This window comes from Neopelma chrysocephalum, unplaced genomic scaffold (genome assembly GCF_003984885.1).
Source record: "Neopelma chrysocephalum unplaced genomic scaffold, ASM398488v2 Primary Assembly neopelma1_23, whole genome shotgun sequence".
NCBI lineage: Eukaryota > Metazoa > Chordata > Aves > Passeriformes > Pipridae > Neopelma > Neopelma chrysocephalum.
In genome coordinates, this window is record NW_020897691.1 from 27,126,755 (window position 1) to 27,144,391 (window position 17,637).

Consider the following 17,637-nt stretch of genomic DNA (forward strand, 5'->3'; position numbering starts at 1 on the left):
ACAGAGTTTATTTGATTAAAGCCAGCTTGCACTTCTAGGGCTGCCATGAAGAGGTGCTTTTTGGCTCAGGGAGTCTGGAAGGTGACCGTGAGTGACTATAAGGTTATCCTCAAGTTCTGTCCTGCATTTGGCTATACTTCAGATGGTGCAGTAATACAAAGTGGTGGGTATGAGCAACACAGGTGACATATTTTACTGTGTCTTCCTGCTGCAGATCTTTTTTATGTTTTTTTTTAGTGCTGGGCTCTGCTTGCACACAAAACACCATGGAAAGGTGGTAAAGAGGCTTGCATTGGAAGGAAAAATACTTTTCTTGGTCAGGGCATGGGCTTTGTTCCATGACAGCAAAAACATCATGTCAAGCTCATGTATCAGTCTAGGAAAAGAAAATTACCTCCATGCCACTGCAAGGGAAAACTTGGGCTCCAGCTAAATAAGACAGAGAGGGTTTCATGACATGAGCTGAAGTCTGATTCAGCTTCGGCCAAATACTCACTTCAGCATCCACAATATCTGTCTTTACACCAATCTAAAAATCCTCATGCTGGTCCTTAGTAGGAGGAGACAGGAAGTGGCCATGGAACATCTGAGCAGCAATCAGTAGCTGTGTCTGGAATGGACAATTATTCCCTCCATGAGAACAGCCTTTTGGGGCAGAAAGAAAATGGAAAAAGGCATACTGAGTCTGTGATGGTCATGTCAACAACAACTGTCCATCTTGTCCCACTTGCCCATTCTGGCTGCTCTGGAAACTGCCTTGGATACATGAATAGTATTAATATACAAAAAGGTATTCTGGAAAATAAACATAACTAAAAATACCAGAAACTTTTGAAAATACACTTTTTCTGATCTTTGTTCAAGTTTTATGTTTTAAACTGGTCTGACAGATGGGACTGAATTAAATTCCTGATAAGGAAGCTACTACCTAAGTGATGAGGAGTGGAATTGAAATTTAAAAAATGAAGATCACATCCTTAAGTTGGAGTAGCCACCATATTTGTCTCTTTCCACACAGCTAGGAAACATAAGTGATATGAAAACAAATTGTATATATATGTACATCTGTGTACATATACATGTACGTATATGTGTATTATATGTGTACACAAAATATTGTGAGATATGTATATATATGTAAAAAATACAATGATAAAATTATAGTAGCCCAGCTGTCTGCATATTTCTGAGTTCCAACCTGCTGCTCATGGATGGTAAAATTCATATCAGTTAATCTTTGTAGCTGGGGTATTTCAGTTTGTGCTTCCACGTACTGTGTAAACTCTTCCACATGAGGAGGAAAAACTAGTGGCAACTTAGCCCACAGACCATTCTGCAGCTGTGTTCTCACATGTGAGACAAAAAGGCTATTAGCTGACTATAATAAAAGTGCCTGCACAGCCTTGTGAGGGGGTGGTATGTGCTCTAAAGACCCGGGAATATTTGCGTTAAGAAGTGTGCTGCTCTGATGCTTTTTTTGGTCTTCAGCAGCATCACCTCTTCCTGTCCTCTGCTCCTGGTGGCTTCTCAGCTGTACTCATACATGTTCCACCTGCAGAGTAGATGCAGCACTAGCACAGGTGCATGTGTCTCTTGCTTAATACAACATGCAAGACTGATACAGACATTCTACTTGGCTCCTTCCCCTCACAGTCAACATATCCCAAGAATACTAGTAAGTACCTAGAACACCAATATCCCATAGCACACTTATGTTGGTTCCTCTTCTTCCTTGCTTCAGAGGAAGTTTGAGATGCTCAAGACACTTGGTGCCTGATAGGCTTGCAGGATCTAGGGCTACAAAAGACCTTCTCAGGCCGGGCCCTCTCTTCCTCTCTCTCCCTCCATGAGCTCTCTGTCCCTGTCAGATCTCTCCTGAATATTTTGCTCCTTTCTGTACCTGACAGCAGGGGTGAACATACTGTTCTGTGATTGCATTGTGTTTTATGTCGAATTTTCTGAAGCAAGAATAGTGCTTCAAAGAGAGTCTGAAGTTGCTCCTGTTATATTGCTAAACAGGAGAATGAACTACTTTGAGCACTTCAAGGTTCCATTAGGGCAACCACTCTCCAGCCCTTCCTCAGGCAGATTCCCCCACCCCTGCGACAGCCTTTTTGATCTCTCTTACCCCGTGCAGTACACCAGAAATCACAGTGTGGGTAATGGCAGGTCCATCAGTGGGGAACATGGGTTTATTACTGTGGTTGCAGGGACCAAATCTGAGCATTTGTGCATTGATTGTAGTAGCTCCCAAACGGCTACACAGTCAGCCTGCTCAGCTGAGTGGTTTTATGGAGTGGGATTTCCTGAATCTGTAATCATTCTCAGCACAACAGGCAGACAGTAAAGGAGAAGATCTGTTTTTAAAGCATTACGTATGATTGTTTGAAACTGATCAATTACAAGGCATAATTAATTTTCCTGTGGAAGAATTTAAAATAGCAATAATTTTTATATATGTAAACATTAATATATATTCTCCTCTCTATAACCCCTGAACAAAAAGGCAAGGTTCCTTAATGTCAGCTTAACCAGGTACACAGAATGGCTAATGAAGTAAATAATAGTCTACTAAATCCATTAGAGCTGTCACATCAAATTTGTAGCAGCCAACCAAAGAAGGCTACCAGCAAGCTATGTGATAAGAAGACAGCAAAGTGTAATTCATTTACTGTTCTGTAGTGCCTTGTGTGCTGTAGGAATGAAACTCTCCATTTACTCTGTCTGGAAGCAGCACTTTTTACACACTACACGTAGGTCTAATGATTTTACAAATTGCAAATTAGCCTTGTGGTTCCTGACAGATTTTCAGGACCTCTGAAAGCATAAAGAAAGCATAGTGCTTTGTAAAGATGGATGTATCTTTTTCCATGTGGTAAAGTACTTTACTCAGAAACTACAAAATCAGGCTCTAGGGAAAGAGTGTGAATTTTTTTGGCCTTGGGCAAGGTAGCATCTCTGAAATAATCCATTCTGCCTTTATATCCATGTTATACCAAGTACAATCTAGGTCTCTGCTTTCGGACACAAGCCTGCCTGCTACCATTCCTGATGGAGAGTAAGTAGAAAACGTATGCTGTGTGCACTCATTCTACCATTAGTCTCTTTACTAGCCTATAAAAAATTATGTTCCTGCTGATAGTAGTGAAATGTTATGTATTTAACTTTAGTTCTCTGAACTGCAAATGGACAGGACTTTATAGACTCTGCTTCCATTCAGAATACTTTCAGCTAGAAAAGCTATAGGCAATTGAACTTTTGCTGTTGGTAGTGAATACTATGAAGTAGACACCTTTCTGAGGAAGTTCTGTTCCTGTTCGCATATCTGTTCCTGGCCTGAAGCAGAGGGAAGGGTTTCCCTGGGATGATATCAGTGGTCTTCATGCTACACCTGGACTGTGCAGCTGTTTAAAGCCTAAAGTTTGCCTCTAGGCAGGATACCAAGGTCTGAGGAGATTGTTCATACTCTCATGTTCCTATTCCCTTTTCCCTCCAACCGTGTGTGGGTGCATAGTCGGAGCCCCAACCTGCAGTCATCACCTACCACTGTCCAACACTGTGCAGAGTCAGGAATATGCGGTATTAGTAATAGCCCTGAATTCTTCTGAAGTGCTTTTCATTCATCATGCTCAAAAGACCATACAGAAGTAGAAAAATTATTGTCATCCCTGGTTTGAAAACAGAAACCCAAGTGAAAGGAGATGGTAGTTCTGCAAATGCCAGGGATGCCTGTCAGAATAATTATTTTGGACTTTGCAGTCATAATGTCATTGCTACAGAAACTGGACTGTAGTGTTGAATCTCTAAAGGGAATAGGAATGCTGATTATAAAATGAGAGCAAGTCTGCCAGATACAAATAACTTAGTAATCAGCACTGATTAGAAGAAACTACAGTGCAGACTGAAGTACATGACAATTTAATAGCTCATTAAAATATGTTATTAAAAAAATTAAATTGCTGAAACTCCATTGGGAACTGATTTGATTGATTGACTATCTTTCTGTGAACATTTTAGTAAATATTGATACTTAGTGACGTAAGTACTGTCTGACCACTGATTTTTACAGATAGCATGCAAGTGTGGGCTTTCATCTTTATGTTGCAAAATTTATGTCTGTTTTAATACTGATATAATTATTTTATGGGTAATTGAATTTAATATTTTGCAGGCTTAATTTAACCAGTGGCAGAACAGTAAAAAGTGTCAAACTTTAATTGTGAAAAATGTAGAACTGCTCAAGGCACCTATTCTGTTGGTGTTTCCTGTCATTAGCCTACCCACAGCCTTCCCATTCTTGCTCCACCTAAACAGAAATCCCACATTGGCTCTTTTTTATTCCCCTAAACTAAATACACACATCAGTGATGGCATTCTCCCGTTCCCCCAGGGATTGAGACTTGCCAGAGTGCAGGGAGAGTTGGTAGCTCTGCTCTGTAGCTCAGCTGTGTGAAAGCAGCATGTGTGTTGTGTAAATTGCAGTTCCAGGACATCTCCTCTTTTCAATGGACCTGTGAAACAGATTGGGAAACCCTATGTTTCCTGCTCTTTCTCTGAGGAGAAGGGAACTCTAAGCCAGCAGCCTCCTCCTCTCCAGGCTGGGTGTGCAGTGAAGCAGCATGCTGTAGCTGTGGTGCTCTATACTTTCTGGGGCTCTGGAAAATTCCAGGTCTCTCTGTGTGGGGAGAAAATGTTGGGAAGAGGCAACTGTGGGGTCACATATACATCCTTGTTTAATGCCCTTCCAGACCTAAGGGATCTAAAGCTGCTCAGTATTGCCAGGTGAGGATCCCTCCTCTGGGCAGCTGCTTCATGCTCTCTGACAGCTGCGTGAGAAGCAATGCCAGACAAAACCCTTTGGGATTTTCTCCTTCTTTGCTGCATGTGAATAGTTCCATTTCAGAAGTCACTTTGGTGAACTACGAAGAATGTGAATGTGCTTAGGCTCACGGTTCCTCTTGCTGACTGCGTATCCACAGTCGCTCTCTGTCTCTGAAGTTTCAATTTCACTCTCTCTGCATGTGTGACTGGGAAACAACACCTTTCCAGCATGCGCTTCTGCAAGCCTTTCAGGGGAGTGATTGATTCTGCTGGCCACCAACAGTGTGCTGGAACTCTTTGCAAAAAGTCTTCTTAACCCTGTAGCTGTAGCTACGCAAACTGAACATAAGGGGAATCCTTGTCTATCAAGTCTCAGCTGCCCCAAGTCCTAATTTAGACAAGAAATTGCTCTCAACACTAACAGAAAATGATCACGTAGGATAGAACGGTTTTTTTACTGTTTCTGAGTCAATCTAGTGGGAACAAATCCTGCTCCCTTGTCAAGTGTGATAAGCTGATGAGTTGATGAAGGCAAGGATATGCAGTCTGTAATATGTATGAATAAAACAAGCAAGCTGCCTCTTCAGGATTAATAAAGCTACTTTTTCTTACAAAAAGCAACATGATAATTTAAAATAGAGGCTAAAGTGTGGACAGGTTTGATGAAGATAAGGGTTGTATTTCTTAGAGGTGGAGTATCATTAAAAATGATCTGTGTATTTACAGGGTGGACTCCCAGTTGCACATGCAATCAGTGAAATTTGTGGTACAGTGTTTGCACTTACTAATTTGTCGCTTTTTTTTTTTTACAGAGGTAGAAGCCAAACTGTCTGTAAAAATGGAAGGGTGTTTTCCCTTGAACACAGTTGTTTCCATTCCTCTTGATTAAGCAATTAGGAGCGAGAGCATTAGGTACAGCCAGAGTAACAGATGTTTTGGATTCTCTGTTGTGGTCAGTAGTCAGAACATGTTGGTAAATTTTCTTGATTAATATATACCACCAAAACTCTCCTGCACTTGTTCAAGCTGCTTCAAAAGCAGGTTTTCTTCTAAACAAGAAAGAAAATGTCCTTCAGTGAATGCAATGTGAGAACAAACCCTGACTTTTATGGGTCAAATATTGCTCACTTTATTCATACTACTGCCCTCAATGAGATGACTCATTCAGACACAGTGAGAAAAATCTGACCCTGGGTAGCTTCACTCAGGGTGAAGCTGTTTCAAGGATTTCTTTTGTAGGGATTTTCTTTCCATGACATTCAGCTTTGAGCCTCCCTGTTGACGGCACAGGAGGTAGGCAGAATACCCAAATTGCCTTGTTTGTCTCAGTGTAGGGGTCAACCCCTTGTCTTGGCTTGCTGAAGCTCCCTCAGTGTGCTAGTTTCCTCTAGCAAAGAGAGCTCTCCAGCTGTCATTGCACTTGAGCCTCCAAGGGATGTGAGGAGGAAGTCTGCAGCAGGAGGAGCCCTGTTTCCCTTCCCATGAACCTATAAAAAGCCTATAAAAATATCAAGACAATTTTCACAAACTCAGGCTCTGGGGAGATAATGGGACAACTATATTAAATGACATAGGAGGAAAGATCCTGGGTGTCTCAGTCTGAAGAGACTGGAATGTTTGCTAAAGAGGATGAGTTATGAGACAGGCCAAATTCAGAAAATTAAGGGGCTTTAATCGAAGTGTGGAAAAAAAGAAGAAATAACAACCCTTTATTAAAAGATATATGTATATTGGCAAGAACAGTAACAGAACATAAAAACAACTGAACAATAGTCCTGTACCCAGAAGTTCCCTTCAAACAAAAGAAAAAGTCTGAATACTTCTCTGTCTTCTAGCGCAGTTCTAATGACGGTTGGCAGGGGGCGCTGTTGGGGCGCTGGAGATGCAGAGCCTGCAGTGCTCTGTGTTGACCTGCAGGGGGCGCTGTTGGGCTCTGGCGGTCACCACGCGGGAGGGGGTCTGGGGGGGGTGGTCTCGGATTGCGGGAGAAGCCGAAAAGATAATGGGGACCCTTCCCCCAGTGGAAGAAAGGGGAAAGGGAAAACAGTCCACCCCCACGTAATTCACTGTTGTCCTCAGATGACGGTGTCTCAGGGCTCCTCCCTTTTCTCCCAGTGAGCACAAAGACCTCTCCGATGAAAACACACCAAAACTCAGGCCGGAGGCAAAGGCAGCCTGCGAGGAAGCCGAGGCCAGCGAAAGAAAACCGACCTCAAGGCTCTCCTCTCCCAAACTGCCCGCACACAGACTCTATCTTCGTTCTAGAGAGCGAACTCTGCAGTCTACGTCTCTCCCCTCCAAGCAGAGCCAGCCACCCCCTCCCAAAACTCCTCCCCTCTCCCCCCAGCCTCTGGTGGGCCATCAGCGAGGAATGGGCCTGACTAGCTAGTTCTTTTGTAAGGCTAATTAACTCCCTTCCCCCTTTCCATTCAAACTCTGTCTTTCCTACAGTGGGGGGCAGGGGGAAGAAAAATTCTCCTGGATATCTAACCTATAACACTGGGATAAACATCCCATGATACACAAACCCATGACCCACACTCTTTCTGAGTTACAGGGCTTTCCTGGGGTAATTTTTCCTTCAAGTACCAGCTGGTCTTTTCATGAAGGAACATGGCATTTGTCCAGGTCCACTGTTTCTGCTTAGCTCTCTTGGACACATGGTAATGGCACAAGGGGAAGAGTGCTGTGATCTCAGTAGGGGAAGATGCTTAAAATTGTTTCCAATTCTGGCCTGTGAAGTGCTCAACACTCTGACCTGAACCTGCAACTTAACTTAAGCAACCTTCTTAATCCTAGTCCAACAAAACATAGTTTTTCTGTTAAACATACACATCAATAAACATACTTTAATTCTAAGTAGTTTTTCTGCAAAGAAAATTAATAAAATTAAATAAATCATGAACAGATTTATAAAGCAGTGGCTAATGCTGTTCAAAAGCAAGTTTGGGAATTCTCTTCACTGCTGCAGTATTTTCAACTCATGGGGGTAAACCCAAATAAAAGGTCAAAGATACTGCATTGTGAGGTTTGGTTTCCCTTGCTCTTTCCATTATAGTGGATGTTGCAGACAATACAGCTCCACTGCCACATGGAGAGCATGACTCCTCTGGATAGATGAAAATCGTAAGAAAGTGTTTATTAAAAAAAAAAGGCCATAAACCTATCTGGAATAAATTAGAAACTGCTGAAGTAATTTTTAAAAAAGTTCTTTATGATTGAAATGACTTAAGGCATTTGACATTTAAAGTTTGACATTATATGGCAAAAGATAAATCTTACAGCTTTTGTTTTTTGATGGTTTCATGCTGGCAAAAATCAGACCCTTTGCAGCATATGCTTTTCAGCCTCTTCCCTGCAAGATGGTAGTTTATTTGAGCTTAGTGGGGAAAATCCAGCATGCTGATGAACATCTTTGGTGCTCAGGAGGTATTTCACTGGGGAAAAAAAACAACAAACAACTAATTCACCATCAGGAATTGTTTGCTTTTCCTCTGCCTAATCTCAGTAAAAATTGATTAAAATTATCAAGCAAAACTCTCCTCCCCACAACTTCAAAATAGATCTCTTTTCTTGCCATAGAGCATAAACTCTGAACAATTGGCTAGCTGTCAAAAAATGCCCGTAAAGAATGCTATCTTTTTTATTTACTCTAATTATAGCTACATTATGCCCTTCATATTACTTTGGGAGCCTTCAGCAACCTTAATAAAACTGTGATTTCAGCTGAGCGATGTCATAGGGGAAAGCAGGCTGTTGTAATGCTGGCTGAATGGCTGCACCAGGAGATTGAGCCTTTATGTGAAAGCAGAACCATTTCACCAGCCCCTGAAACAGTCACCTCTGATGGGGAAAGACAGCACCCATATGGGCAACTGATGACAACTTAATAGTGGAGAAAGGAGCACTGGGAAAAGGACATGGGGACAAAGTTCTACTCTTTCAGGAGATGTAGGGAGATCTTTCATCTCCCTGCTAAGCAGCCAGGTTCTCAGTTCTTTGGATCTTCTTTCAAAGGCTGCTCAGCCTGCCAGCTGCAATGAATTCAGTAAGTGCTACGGAGAGATGAAAGGCAGAATTTTTTGCTTCAAGGATTCAAACTCATGGGGCTAGGGAGTCAATGCCTAGTGTTTGGCCTCCCAAGTTACTGGGTTTTGTTAAGAAAAAAAGCTTGGTCTTTGTTTAAAAAAAAAAAAGGAAGAGAAAATGAAAAAAGAACAGGGGATACTTGGAAGTGCTTAGCAACACCCTGTAGCAGACAGGCAGTGAGACTGGGAGTCAGCCAGCCTGGACTTGAGCTTCAGCCCTGCTAAATAATCCTCTGTGCCACCTTAGTCAAGCCTTTTGTTTTGCTTGCATTGCTCTGCCTGGCCCTCCCTGCTAAACTGCCCAGAGGTATGTGATGAAAGGGAGTTACATCCGAGTGATATATTGTTGCTGTTTAGTCATGAGCCTGATTTTGAGCCATACTTCCTATCAGCATCAGTGAAGCAGAGCAGTCACCAAATGGAGCTCTAAGCTGCTGGGAAGAAGAAGGGACATATTACTGAGATATTTTACTGTTTTACATCGTATTATAAAATATTTCTCTCAGTGGTACTGTCACATGTCCTGACATGAAGAATGACATTCTCCATGTCAGGCATTCACTGTATTTATATTTTATATTGTTGGTTTTAATACAAAAATACTCTTCTTGTACCTATAACGAGAAATAAATCAAATAAAGGGCTCATGTTAGGGAGGATGGTGATGTGGCTGCTTAACATTTTAGGAAAGATGAAGGAAAAAGATATTGAACCAGTTGTGGTGGTTGCTTTTATGTGATCACAGTGGTTGCTAACACAGATTGTCAACTAGAGATGAGTTTATGAAAGGGTATAAATGTGGGTTTTTTTGAACAAAGTAACATTCCATAAAAGGTGATTTCAAAGACAACAAGCTCTTTAATTACAGCCTTCAGGGGTATTATTTGATCACTGTAAATAAGCTGCCTTATTGTAGGTTCTGCTAAAATACTGGGAGGTTTTTTTGGATTATTATGCACACATATTTCTCAAATCAAAAGATTCTGTTCTTTACGTTACTTGATTTACATTTTCAAAGTGTTACATTTTCTTTGTGACTTGAGTGGGAAAAACGAAGTTATTGTTGTGCAACAACAAATAAATGTACTAGAAGGTCCATTTTAATTTTAATTTTATTTTTAGAGATATTGTGTGATGGGGTCCACATCACACAGCTGAAGTAAAATCTTGCAGGGTCACATTGTCACACAGGGGGGAATTTTCATAATGTTTTAAGATTAGTTATGATGGCTTGTGCAGGAAAAAAGAACATTTATTATCCCTTTTGAAAGCTGAGCAGTTTCCCTCTCTCCCTTTTATCAGCACAAATATTTGCTGAAAATGCCTAGGTAACGTTTTTCTTGTCTGAGTATAATCTACATTGTATTATTCCAGGCAAACTGCCAAGCAAGGGCTAAAATCAGGGCCAAAGCAATCCAGTTGCAGACAAATATGTAATTACAATCAATACTGCATGTGCAATTGCACCCCCAAAATTGAGTCTGTTCTTGTGTGGCTGGCAGATTTTCATTTTTAATTTTTTTTTAATCCTGGTCGATAAAAATGAGGCTTCTGCAATCATGCTTTCAGTCTGTTAGCCATCATCCTCCCAGCCTCTCACCCTAATAATCTTTCAACCTCTTGGCCTATTTCCAATGAATCTGGTAAAGGAGGATGTAATTAAACTCCTACAAGTTGTCCATGAAAATGGTCATCTGTGTAGATATCTATCTACGTACATATATACATCTTTATATCTGTCTATCCACTCATATATATATTTTCCTACTGATAAGCTGTTGCAGGTTGGTTTCTAACTTCCTTAATTGGATGGAAAATGTGGTGGCATACCTCCATTATTCACTGGTTATATGAGCTATTTATCCAACTTCTCTTCTGCAATGAAGGGTACCATCCTATGGTGATGAGTACTGGGATTCTTGGGGACTCTTGATTCTACTCTGCTAAAGCTTTCCTATCTTCTAGAAGATTTAAATCATCTTTCTTAGATGCTTAATACCCTTTCTCTTCTTGATGATTCCCAAAAATAAATCTTTTCTTTCTTCCTCTTTTTTTTAATTCAAGAAGAGGTTCACTTTCACTGGTATTATTACAAAGCATTTTCTTTGCCAGTGGATTATGTACCCATGTTTATTTCTTTGATGGTAGGACCACAGGCTTCCTTGATTTTAATTTTCTTGGGGTTCTTAGTTTGTTTTCTTGTTTGTTTTTTTAAATTAAAGCCATGGCTTTTTTTCTTTAAGTTTTAATTTTCATCTCAATTTTTCCTAGAATGGATGCTCTTAGATGAATGATCCATTTGTTTTCCACAGCAATGCTATGTTACATTCTGATGAAATACTCTGAGAGGTAAGGTGCTATGGCAGCCCTGCTCATCTATTCTGTGCACACTCTTTTGTGGTTTGCACTGTGGCATTTATAATCCATTTCTTTTTCTGAATGCATTATCTTGGCCCTTGATGTTTCAAGCAGAGCCTGCAGCTCCATGTAATGCTTTTTGTAGGCTCCAGCTTGTACTACATATGCTTGTCTGCCTTAGGTACTTTCTCTCTTTTATGAGTGCAGATTTTCTTTCCTTGTGTATTTTACCCTTTTCTTGTAGTGTTTTAGATTGTCTGCCTTCTCCACAGTGCTAGGCCACCACTTACCCTGTTTTTCTCCTGGTTTGCAAATTTTGATTGCTTTGTCAAAGGCTAATTTTTGTGTCATCGAATCATCTCTTTTTGAGTGTTTGGTAGAATGACTCTCTTCATAGAATCACAGAATCCTATAATGGTTTGGGTTGGAAGGGGACCTTGAAGATCATCTAGTTCCAATGCCCCTGCCATAGGGGAAGTTTAACTAGATGACGTTGCTCACAGCCCCATCCAACCTGGCCTTGAACATCTCCAGGGATGGGGCATCCACTGCTTCCCTGGGCAGCATATTCCAGTGCCTCACCACCTTCACAGTAAGATCTAATAAATCTTCCTAATATCTAATCTAAACCTACTCTCTTTCAATTTGAACCCATTCCCCCATGTCCTGTCACTACATGCTCTTGTAAATAGTCTTGCCCCATTTTTCCTGTAAGTTCCATTCACAAAAAGCTTCTTATGGGTATTGCCCAATTGGATCTTCAGCCTCAGACCCATCACTAATTGATCCATGTTTTCACTTTCTTTTAAGCTGTTTATACTTCTTATTTTGCAGGACTTCTCAAACTCTGTCATAAAATTTGTAGCTAAGCTACTATGTCTGAGGAAAAGTAAACCTGATAAAAGTAGTAAGTCACTCAGAACTAGCCATAGTCAGAAACAGAACTCTCCTCTAACTCCCCTCTTTATTTTTCAGTGGCACCACTCTGTTGCAGTTACAAACTGAAATAGTGGTTAAATATTCCTCAGTAGCACCATTTTTTTGAGAGCTTTAGCCCCTTAACTGTTCCATTTAGTGGATGAGGGAAAGGCTGTGAATGTTGTCTACCAAGACTTCAGTGAAGCCTTTGACACTGTCTCCCACAGCATTGTCTTGGAGAAGCTGGCAGCCCATAGCTTGGACAGGTGCACTCTTCACTGTTTAAAAAACTGGCTGGATGGCCAGACACAGAGAGTTGTGGTACATAAATGACAAGAAAGACCTTGAGGTGCTGGAGCATGTCCAGAGTAGGGCAATGGAGCTGGTGAGGAGGCTTGCACATAAATCCTATGAGGAGTGACTGAGGGAGCTGAGGTTGTTTAGTCAGGAGAAAAGAAATCTCAGGGGAGACCTTATTGCTCTCTAAAACTACCTGAAAGGAGGTTGTGGCAATGTAGGGGTCGGTCTCTTCCCTCAGGTAACTAGCAAAAGGACAAGGGAAAAGGGCTTCAAGCAGTGCAGAGGAGGCTCGTGTTGGATATTAGGAAAAGTTTCTTCATTGAAAGAGTAGTTAAGCATTGCAACAGGCTACCCGAGGAAATGGTGGAGTCACCATCCCTGGAGGTATTAAAAACGTGAGTAGACATGGCACTTCTAATAATATGTATTAGTGGGCATGATGGTACTCAGTTGAAGGTTAGACTTAATGATCTTAGAGGTCTCTTCCGACTTTGATGATTCTATGATTCTTTGCCTCAGGGACAGTTTGGACAATTCTACTCCAGATACCATGTTCTTAGCAAACCAGCTGGAGCTGGCGAGGACACTGAACCTGTATGGTTCAGTGTCTGTGCTCCTATGGAGGAGCACTGCTGGTGTGTGAGTGAACGTCAGATGACACTTGCAAAGCCTGTCTAGCCGAGATAAAAACAAATGTGCCCGAACCCCTAATTAGTCTGTGTAGTTGCTTTCATATGTTAACTGGCTTCTAGGAGCTTGTTTTCAAGTGAGGTAATCTGGAGAAGCTGGATCTAAATCTGTGCTGAAGAAAGAAAGCCTCTAGAAGCCATGAGCTCCCATTTTGAGTAGGTTTTCACAAATATTTGTTCAGAAGTGGGAATATTGGAATTCTTTGCTCATCTTTCCGTGTTTCCGAAATGCAGAGCTCATCACGCTGGGTCCTCTGGGATTCCCTGTATCTAATAATATCTCATTTGCTTGTAATCTCTACTGTGTCTGATGTGAGGAGTGAGGTGGTTCAGCACAAAGGGAATATTACCCTCTTCACAGCTGCTCAATCTTTCTCTCCCTCTCACTCTTATATGAAATAAGTAATGCACATACACTTTTCTGACTGTCATAAAATATCCTATGGAGCTCAGCTAAAGCAATGAGACGTATAATAATTCCTCATGTGTTTATTACAGCAGCAGCCAGCCTAGTGATGGTAGCTGTAGCAATATCCAGTGGAGACAGCTGAGGTGGTCTATGTTGAATTGCTCAGGGACTGGAGGGAGTGCAAACAACTGTGCACTATCCTTACAAGAAGAATACGAGATTGTTCTTTTTCAGTTAAAGGACAGCAGCTTTCTTATTCTTCTGCTGAGTAGCAGAATTGTTGAAAGCATGCATAAACAACATGTTTCTTCACTTGGCTCTGGTTGATACTTGTGTGGCATTATAATCCAGAATTTCTGTGTTAATCATTATCCTGGTGTGTAACAGAAAGGCAGTAGCCTGCTGGGTGAGTTTAGAGCTTAAGTACAGCAGACCCCTTGAGCCTATGTAGGGTTCTTAGCAAGAGAAACCAGGGGATGTTGTCTCATCCAGCCTGTCAAAAGCATCTGATAGATGGTTTTTTACTTTTTTTTTTTAAACTGAGATTCCTTCTCCAAAGGGTTAAAAACCTGCATCTTCTTTAGAAGATCTGGGGATCTTCTGGTGTACATCTCAATTGTGAGAGCATTGCACAAGCAAATGATGGTTTTACCTGAACGTGTGTTCACAACAGAGCACACTTAACCAGTTGTTGTCATTACTCTCATTACTCTCACTCATTCTGCTGTACTCACACTAACCTGTTGTTTTGTGGTGCTCTACAGAGCCTTTGGGTTTAGGCTAAAATGAGAGTAAGTTATGCTCAGGGTGGGCTCCCAATGACTTCCAATGAGATCAAAGTGATAGCCAAGTGCTTGCCGTTTGCAAGCGCTTCAGCAGAGTCGATAAATATATCCCAGACTCAGTAAGAGCTGCTTATTAGCCCAGGCTGGAATTGTTCTTGAGTGAACATTAGGAAGATCAATCAGCTAATAATTGTTTTTTGATGTGACATCTGGAAAAAAATAACAACTTTTTTTTCTTTTTCTTCCCTATCCCCACCAACTACAAGGAAAGCTGGGAAGTAAAAAGAGTGTTACTCTCTGTGGGAAGTGAGTTCTGCAGGCAATGGCAATATTTCAGTACAGGCCAACTCAATTATTGATTGCAACTATGTAGCCAAAGTCAGGTTTTGAATATCTCTCATTGCCTGAGACCATTCTGGTTACCTAGGTTTAAAAAAAAAAAAAAGGTGACTTAGAACAAGATACAAGAAGGGGCTTAGAGTGATTGTGAGAAGGGAAATCTGTCTTCTCAGGGGTGATAAAGAGAAGGGCAAAATTAACATTGCAAACCCCTTGGGGAAGGAAGAAATGGAAATGAGAGAAAAAGTATTTTAAGTAGCAGAACAATGTTAGTAGGAGAGCAAATGAATACACTCACCAATGAATTGAGTGGAAATGACAACAAGGTTTCTCACCACAAGGGAAATGAAATTTTGAGATGAGACTTCAGAAAGGGTATGTCCACACCACTTCTGGACAGATTTTGGTAAGTTCTTGGGAGGAAACACATAGAAGAATTGAATCTAGCATTAAAGTCAGCATTTCTGATATTCTGTGTTCAATGCAATTCCACCTACAATGGAACACCATGTGTCTGCCTCATTGCATTTATATATAGTTAATTGATCCCATGCCTGAAAGCTTCTGCTAATCTCCTGCAGAGACCAAGAAGAATTTGCCTTCTGCATAACTTGGCTTTTGGTTATTCTTCTCCCCCTGCACCTGCTTCTGAAACAGCTAAGGTTTGACCACAGCTCAAATGGAAAAGGGAAGGCTGTTTTTGGCAGGGCAAGATGCAGTTCCAGGTTTTGCTGAGGAAATGCTGAAATGCTTGACTGGATTGCCTTGTTCCTGTTCTCAAAGTTCTGAACATCACAGACAAAAAGGGAATTTTTTTGCTGCCAGGTCAGAATCAGTAGGGTTGTTTCAGCATGGGACAGGGATTGCCATGGTTAATTTGCCAGTTTTCCAATTTCTTGTACTTTCTTCAGGTCTTCTGTTACTCCAGAAAGCTCAAATGCTGGTTGCACATTGATGTCTCCTGTCCTTTCCCCAGGCACTTTCTAGGACCTGTGGGTTTTTATCTTCTGCTGTAGTCTGTTTCCTATGCCCTGTGCTGTCCAGAGGCACCTTGTCTGCCCGAGCTCCATTGCCTGCTGATTTCAGAAGACAACTCCCGACAACTCAACCAGTCCTATGCTCTACCTCGTTACATTTTAGTCTAGTGATTCAGAAATGTAGATTCTTCAGACCTTGTTCTCCTTACATGCATCTAAGAGCATACATATAGAGCTGATATAGAGGTCACTGAAGTCACAAATTGAATTTTCTAATGACCCTAAGGAAGAAAATTAAAATTATGTCAATTATCACAGGATAAGTATTATTTTGTATAGTTTAAGTATTGTTCACTCAAGACTCTTGACAAAGTGAGAAAAAGCTGAATAAAGTTTTTCTTTCTTTTTGTATTTCTTTTTAGGCTCCATCTATGAGATGTTTGGAAATGAATGCTGCCTGTCAACAGGAGAAGTCATTAAAGTTATTGGCTTCAAAATTAATAAGCTCATAGCAAGTATCTGTGAGAATAATGAAGTCAACCGGTTTTCAGCCAAAGTGGAATTACCACTAAATTTCCCCGGTATAGTATTTCATGCAAACGTTTTTGAGGAATTATAGTCCTGAGTAATCACCTTTGTTCATTTTATTGATTTGCTGTCTTGATTGATATTTGAGGTTGCAACTGCTGAGTTGGATATTGTCAAGGACACAGTTTTATCAGAAGATACAAGACACAATCAACTAATTATTAAATTTCAACTCTTACAGTTCATTTTCAAACCTGAATAGAAATGATTAATATTATAATATTTGGTAGTAATGCTTTCTATACTTGGAGTCACTCAGTCTAAGAATTACAACAAAAATTATTTTTCGTTTACTTCCAACTTTGCCGAACTTTGTCTGAGCTGAAATTTTCCTTGCTGTGTGCTCAAACTATAATTTATTTACCATTACTACATGTGTATTTTATTATTTTTGGATGTAAAATATTTTCAATACTTTGTTACATTCTGCTTTTATTTTAATGATTTATTTTAATTCCAATGGTCAAAGTGGCTGTTCCATGCCTGGAAACAGGATTAGAGGGAAATGATGTGTTTTTCTGCTTAAAAAATACTTTAACTATTCTATAGATATATCCAAATATAGTCATATTTTGGAAGATAGACTTGAAATTTGGCATGTGATACTGACTTGTTATTTGAAATGTATTTTCCTCTGTCCATGATGACTTGTTAGGGAGAGCTGCCAAGTACTGAACCCAGGGTACCTAGTTCATCACATGTTATATTTATTAATTTTTGAATTTTGCTCTCATCTCAATTCCTCTACTGTTAGGGCCCAGCAGTGTTAAATAGGGAAGAGAATGGAGTGCAGAGGGAGAAGTGATGGACTGTGAGTATCCCATGTGTGGGAAACAGAGGAGACAAACTAGGTTGGGAAAATGATAGAAAAAGATTGGACCCCTCAGAGCAGAGCAGAAGGATCAAGACTTGCCATGCAAAGATCAGGGACTGGAGACAGAGGTGCAGGTGATTTCAACAGCAGAGGAATGTCTCACCCACACACAAATATATAAGTAGGGAATTTCCTATGCTGGGAGTCTTGCAGGCAGCAGAGGTAATGGGAGCTGCTCGAAGAGAAGAGATGAGCGGACTATAAAACAGCCTAAGGCCAGTGGGATATGGGAGGGAGTCTGTTTAGGTCTGGGAGAGAAGTTATGGGTCACCTGCAGGTAGGAAACACTGGGACAGAGCACACACAGGACACAGCAGACTTCAAGAGTCTGAAATCACATCCAGGACTCACTTTCACCTTCAGTCTAGCTAATGAACTGAATGAGACTACAGTTTTGTAGAAAAAAAATATGTAAACATTTAATTAGCACTGTATTGTACTGCAAGCACATGGGAGGATAAATTGATGCTGCGTGGGGAACATGATATGAG

The 17,637-nt window shown here is 40.8% G+C and overlaps 1 protein-coding gene across 1 annotated transcript in view; it reads left to right on the plus strand.

Annotated features, from left to right (window-relative positions):
- Window positions 1-17,637, plus strand: part of THEMIS (thymocyte selection associated) — a 72,647-nt gene that overhangs the window by 407 nt on the left and 54,603 nt on the right. Inside the window, exon 2 of the mRNA XM_027691508.1 lies at window positions 16,107-16,265. Coding sequence (XP_027547309.1) covers window positions 16,107-16,265 — 159 coding nt within the window. The remainder of the gene's footprint in view (window positions 1-16,106; window positions 16,266-17,637) is intronic.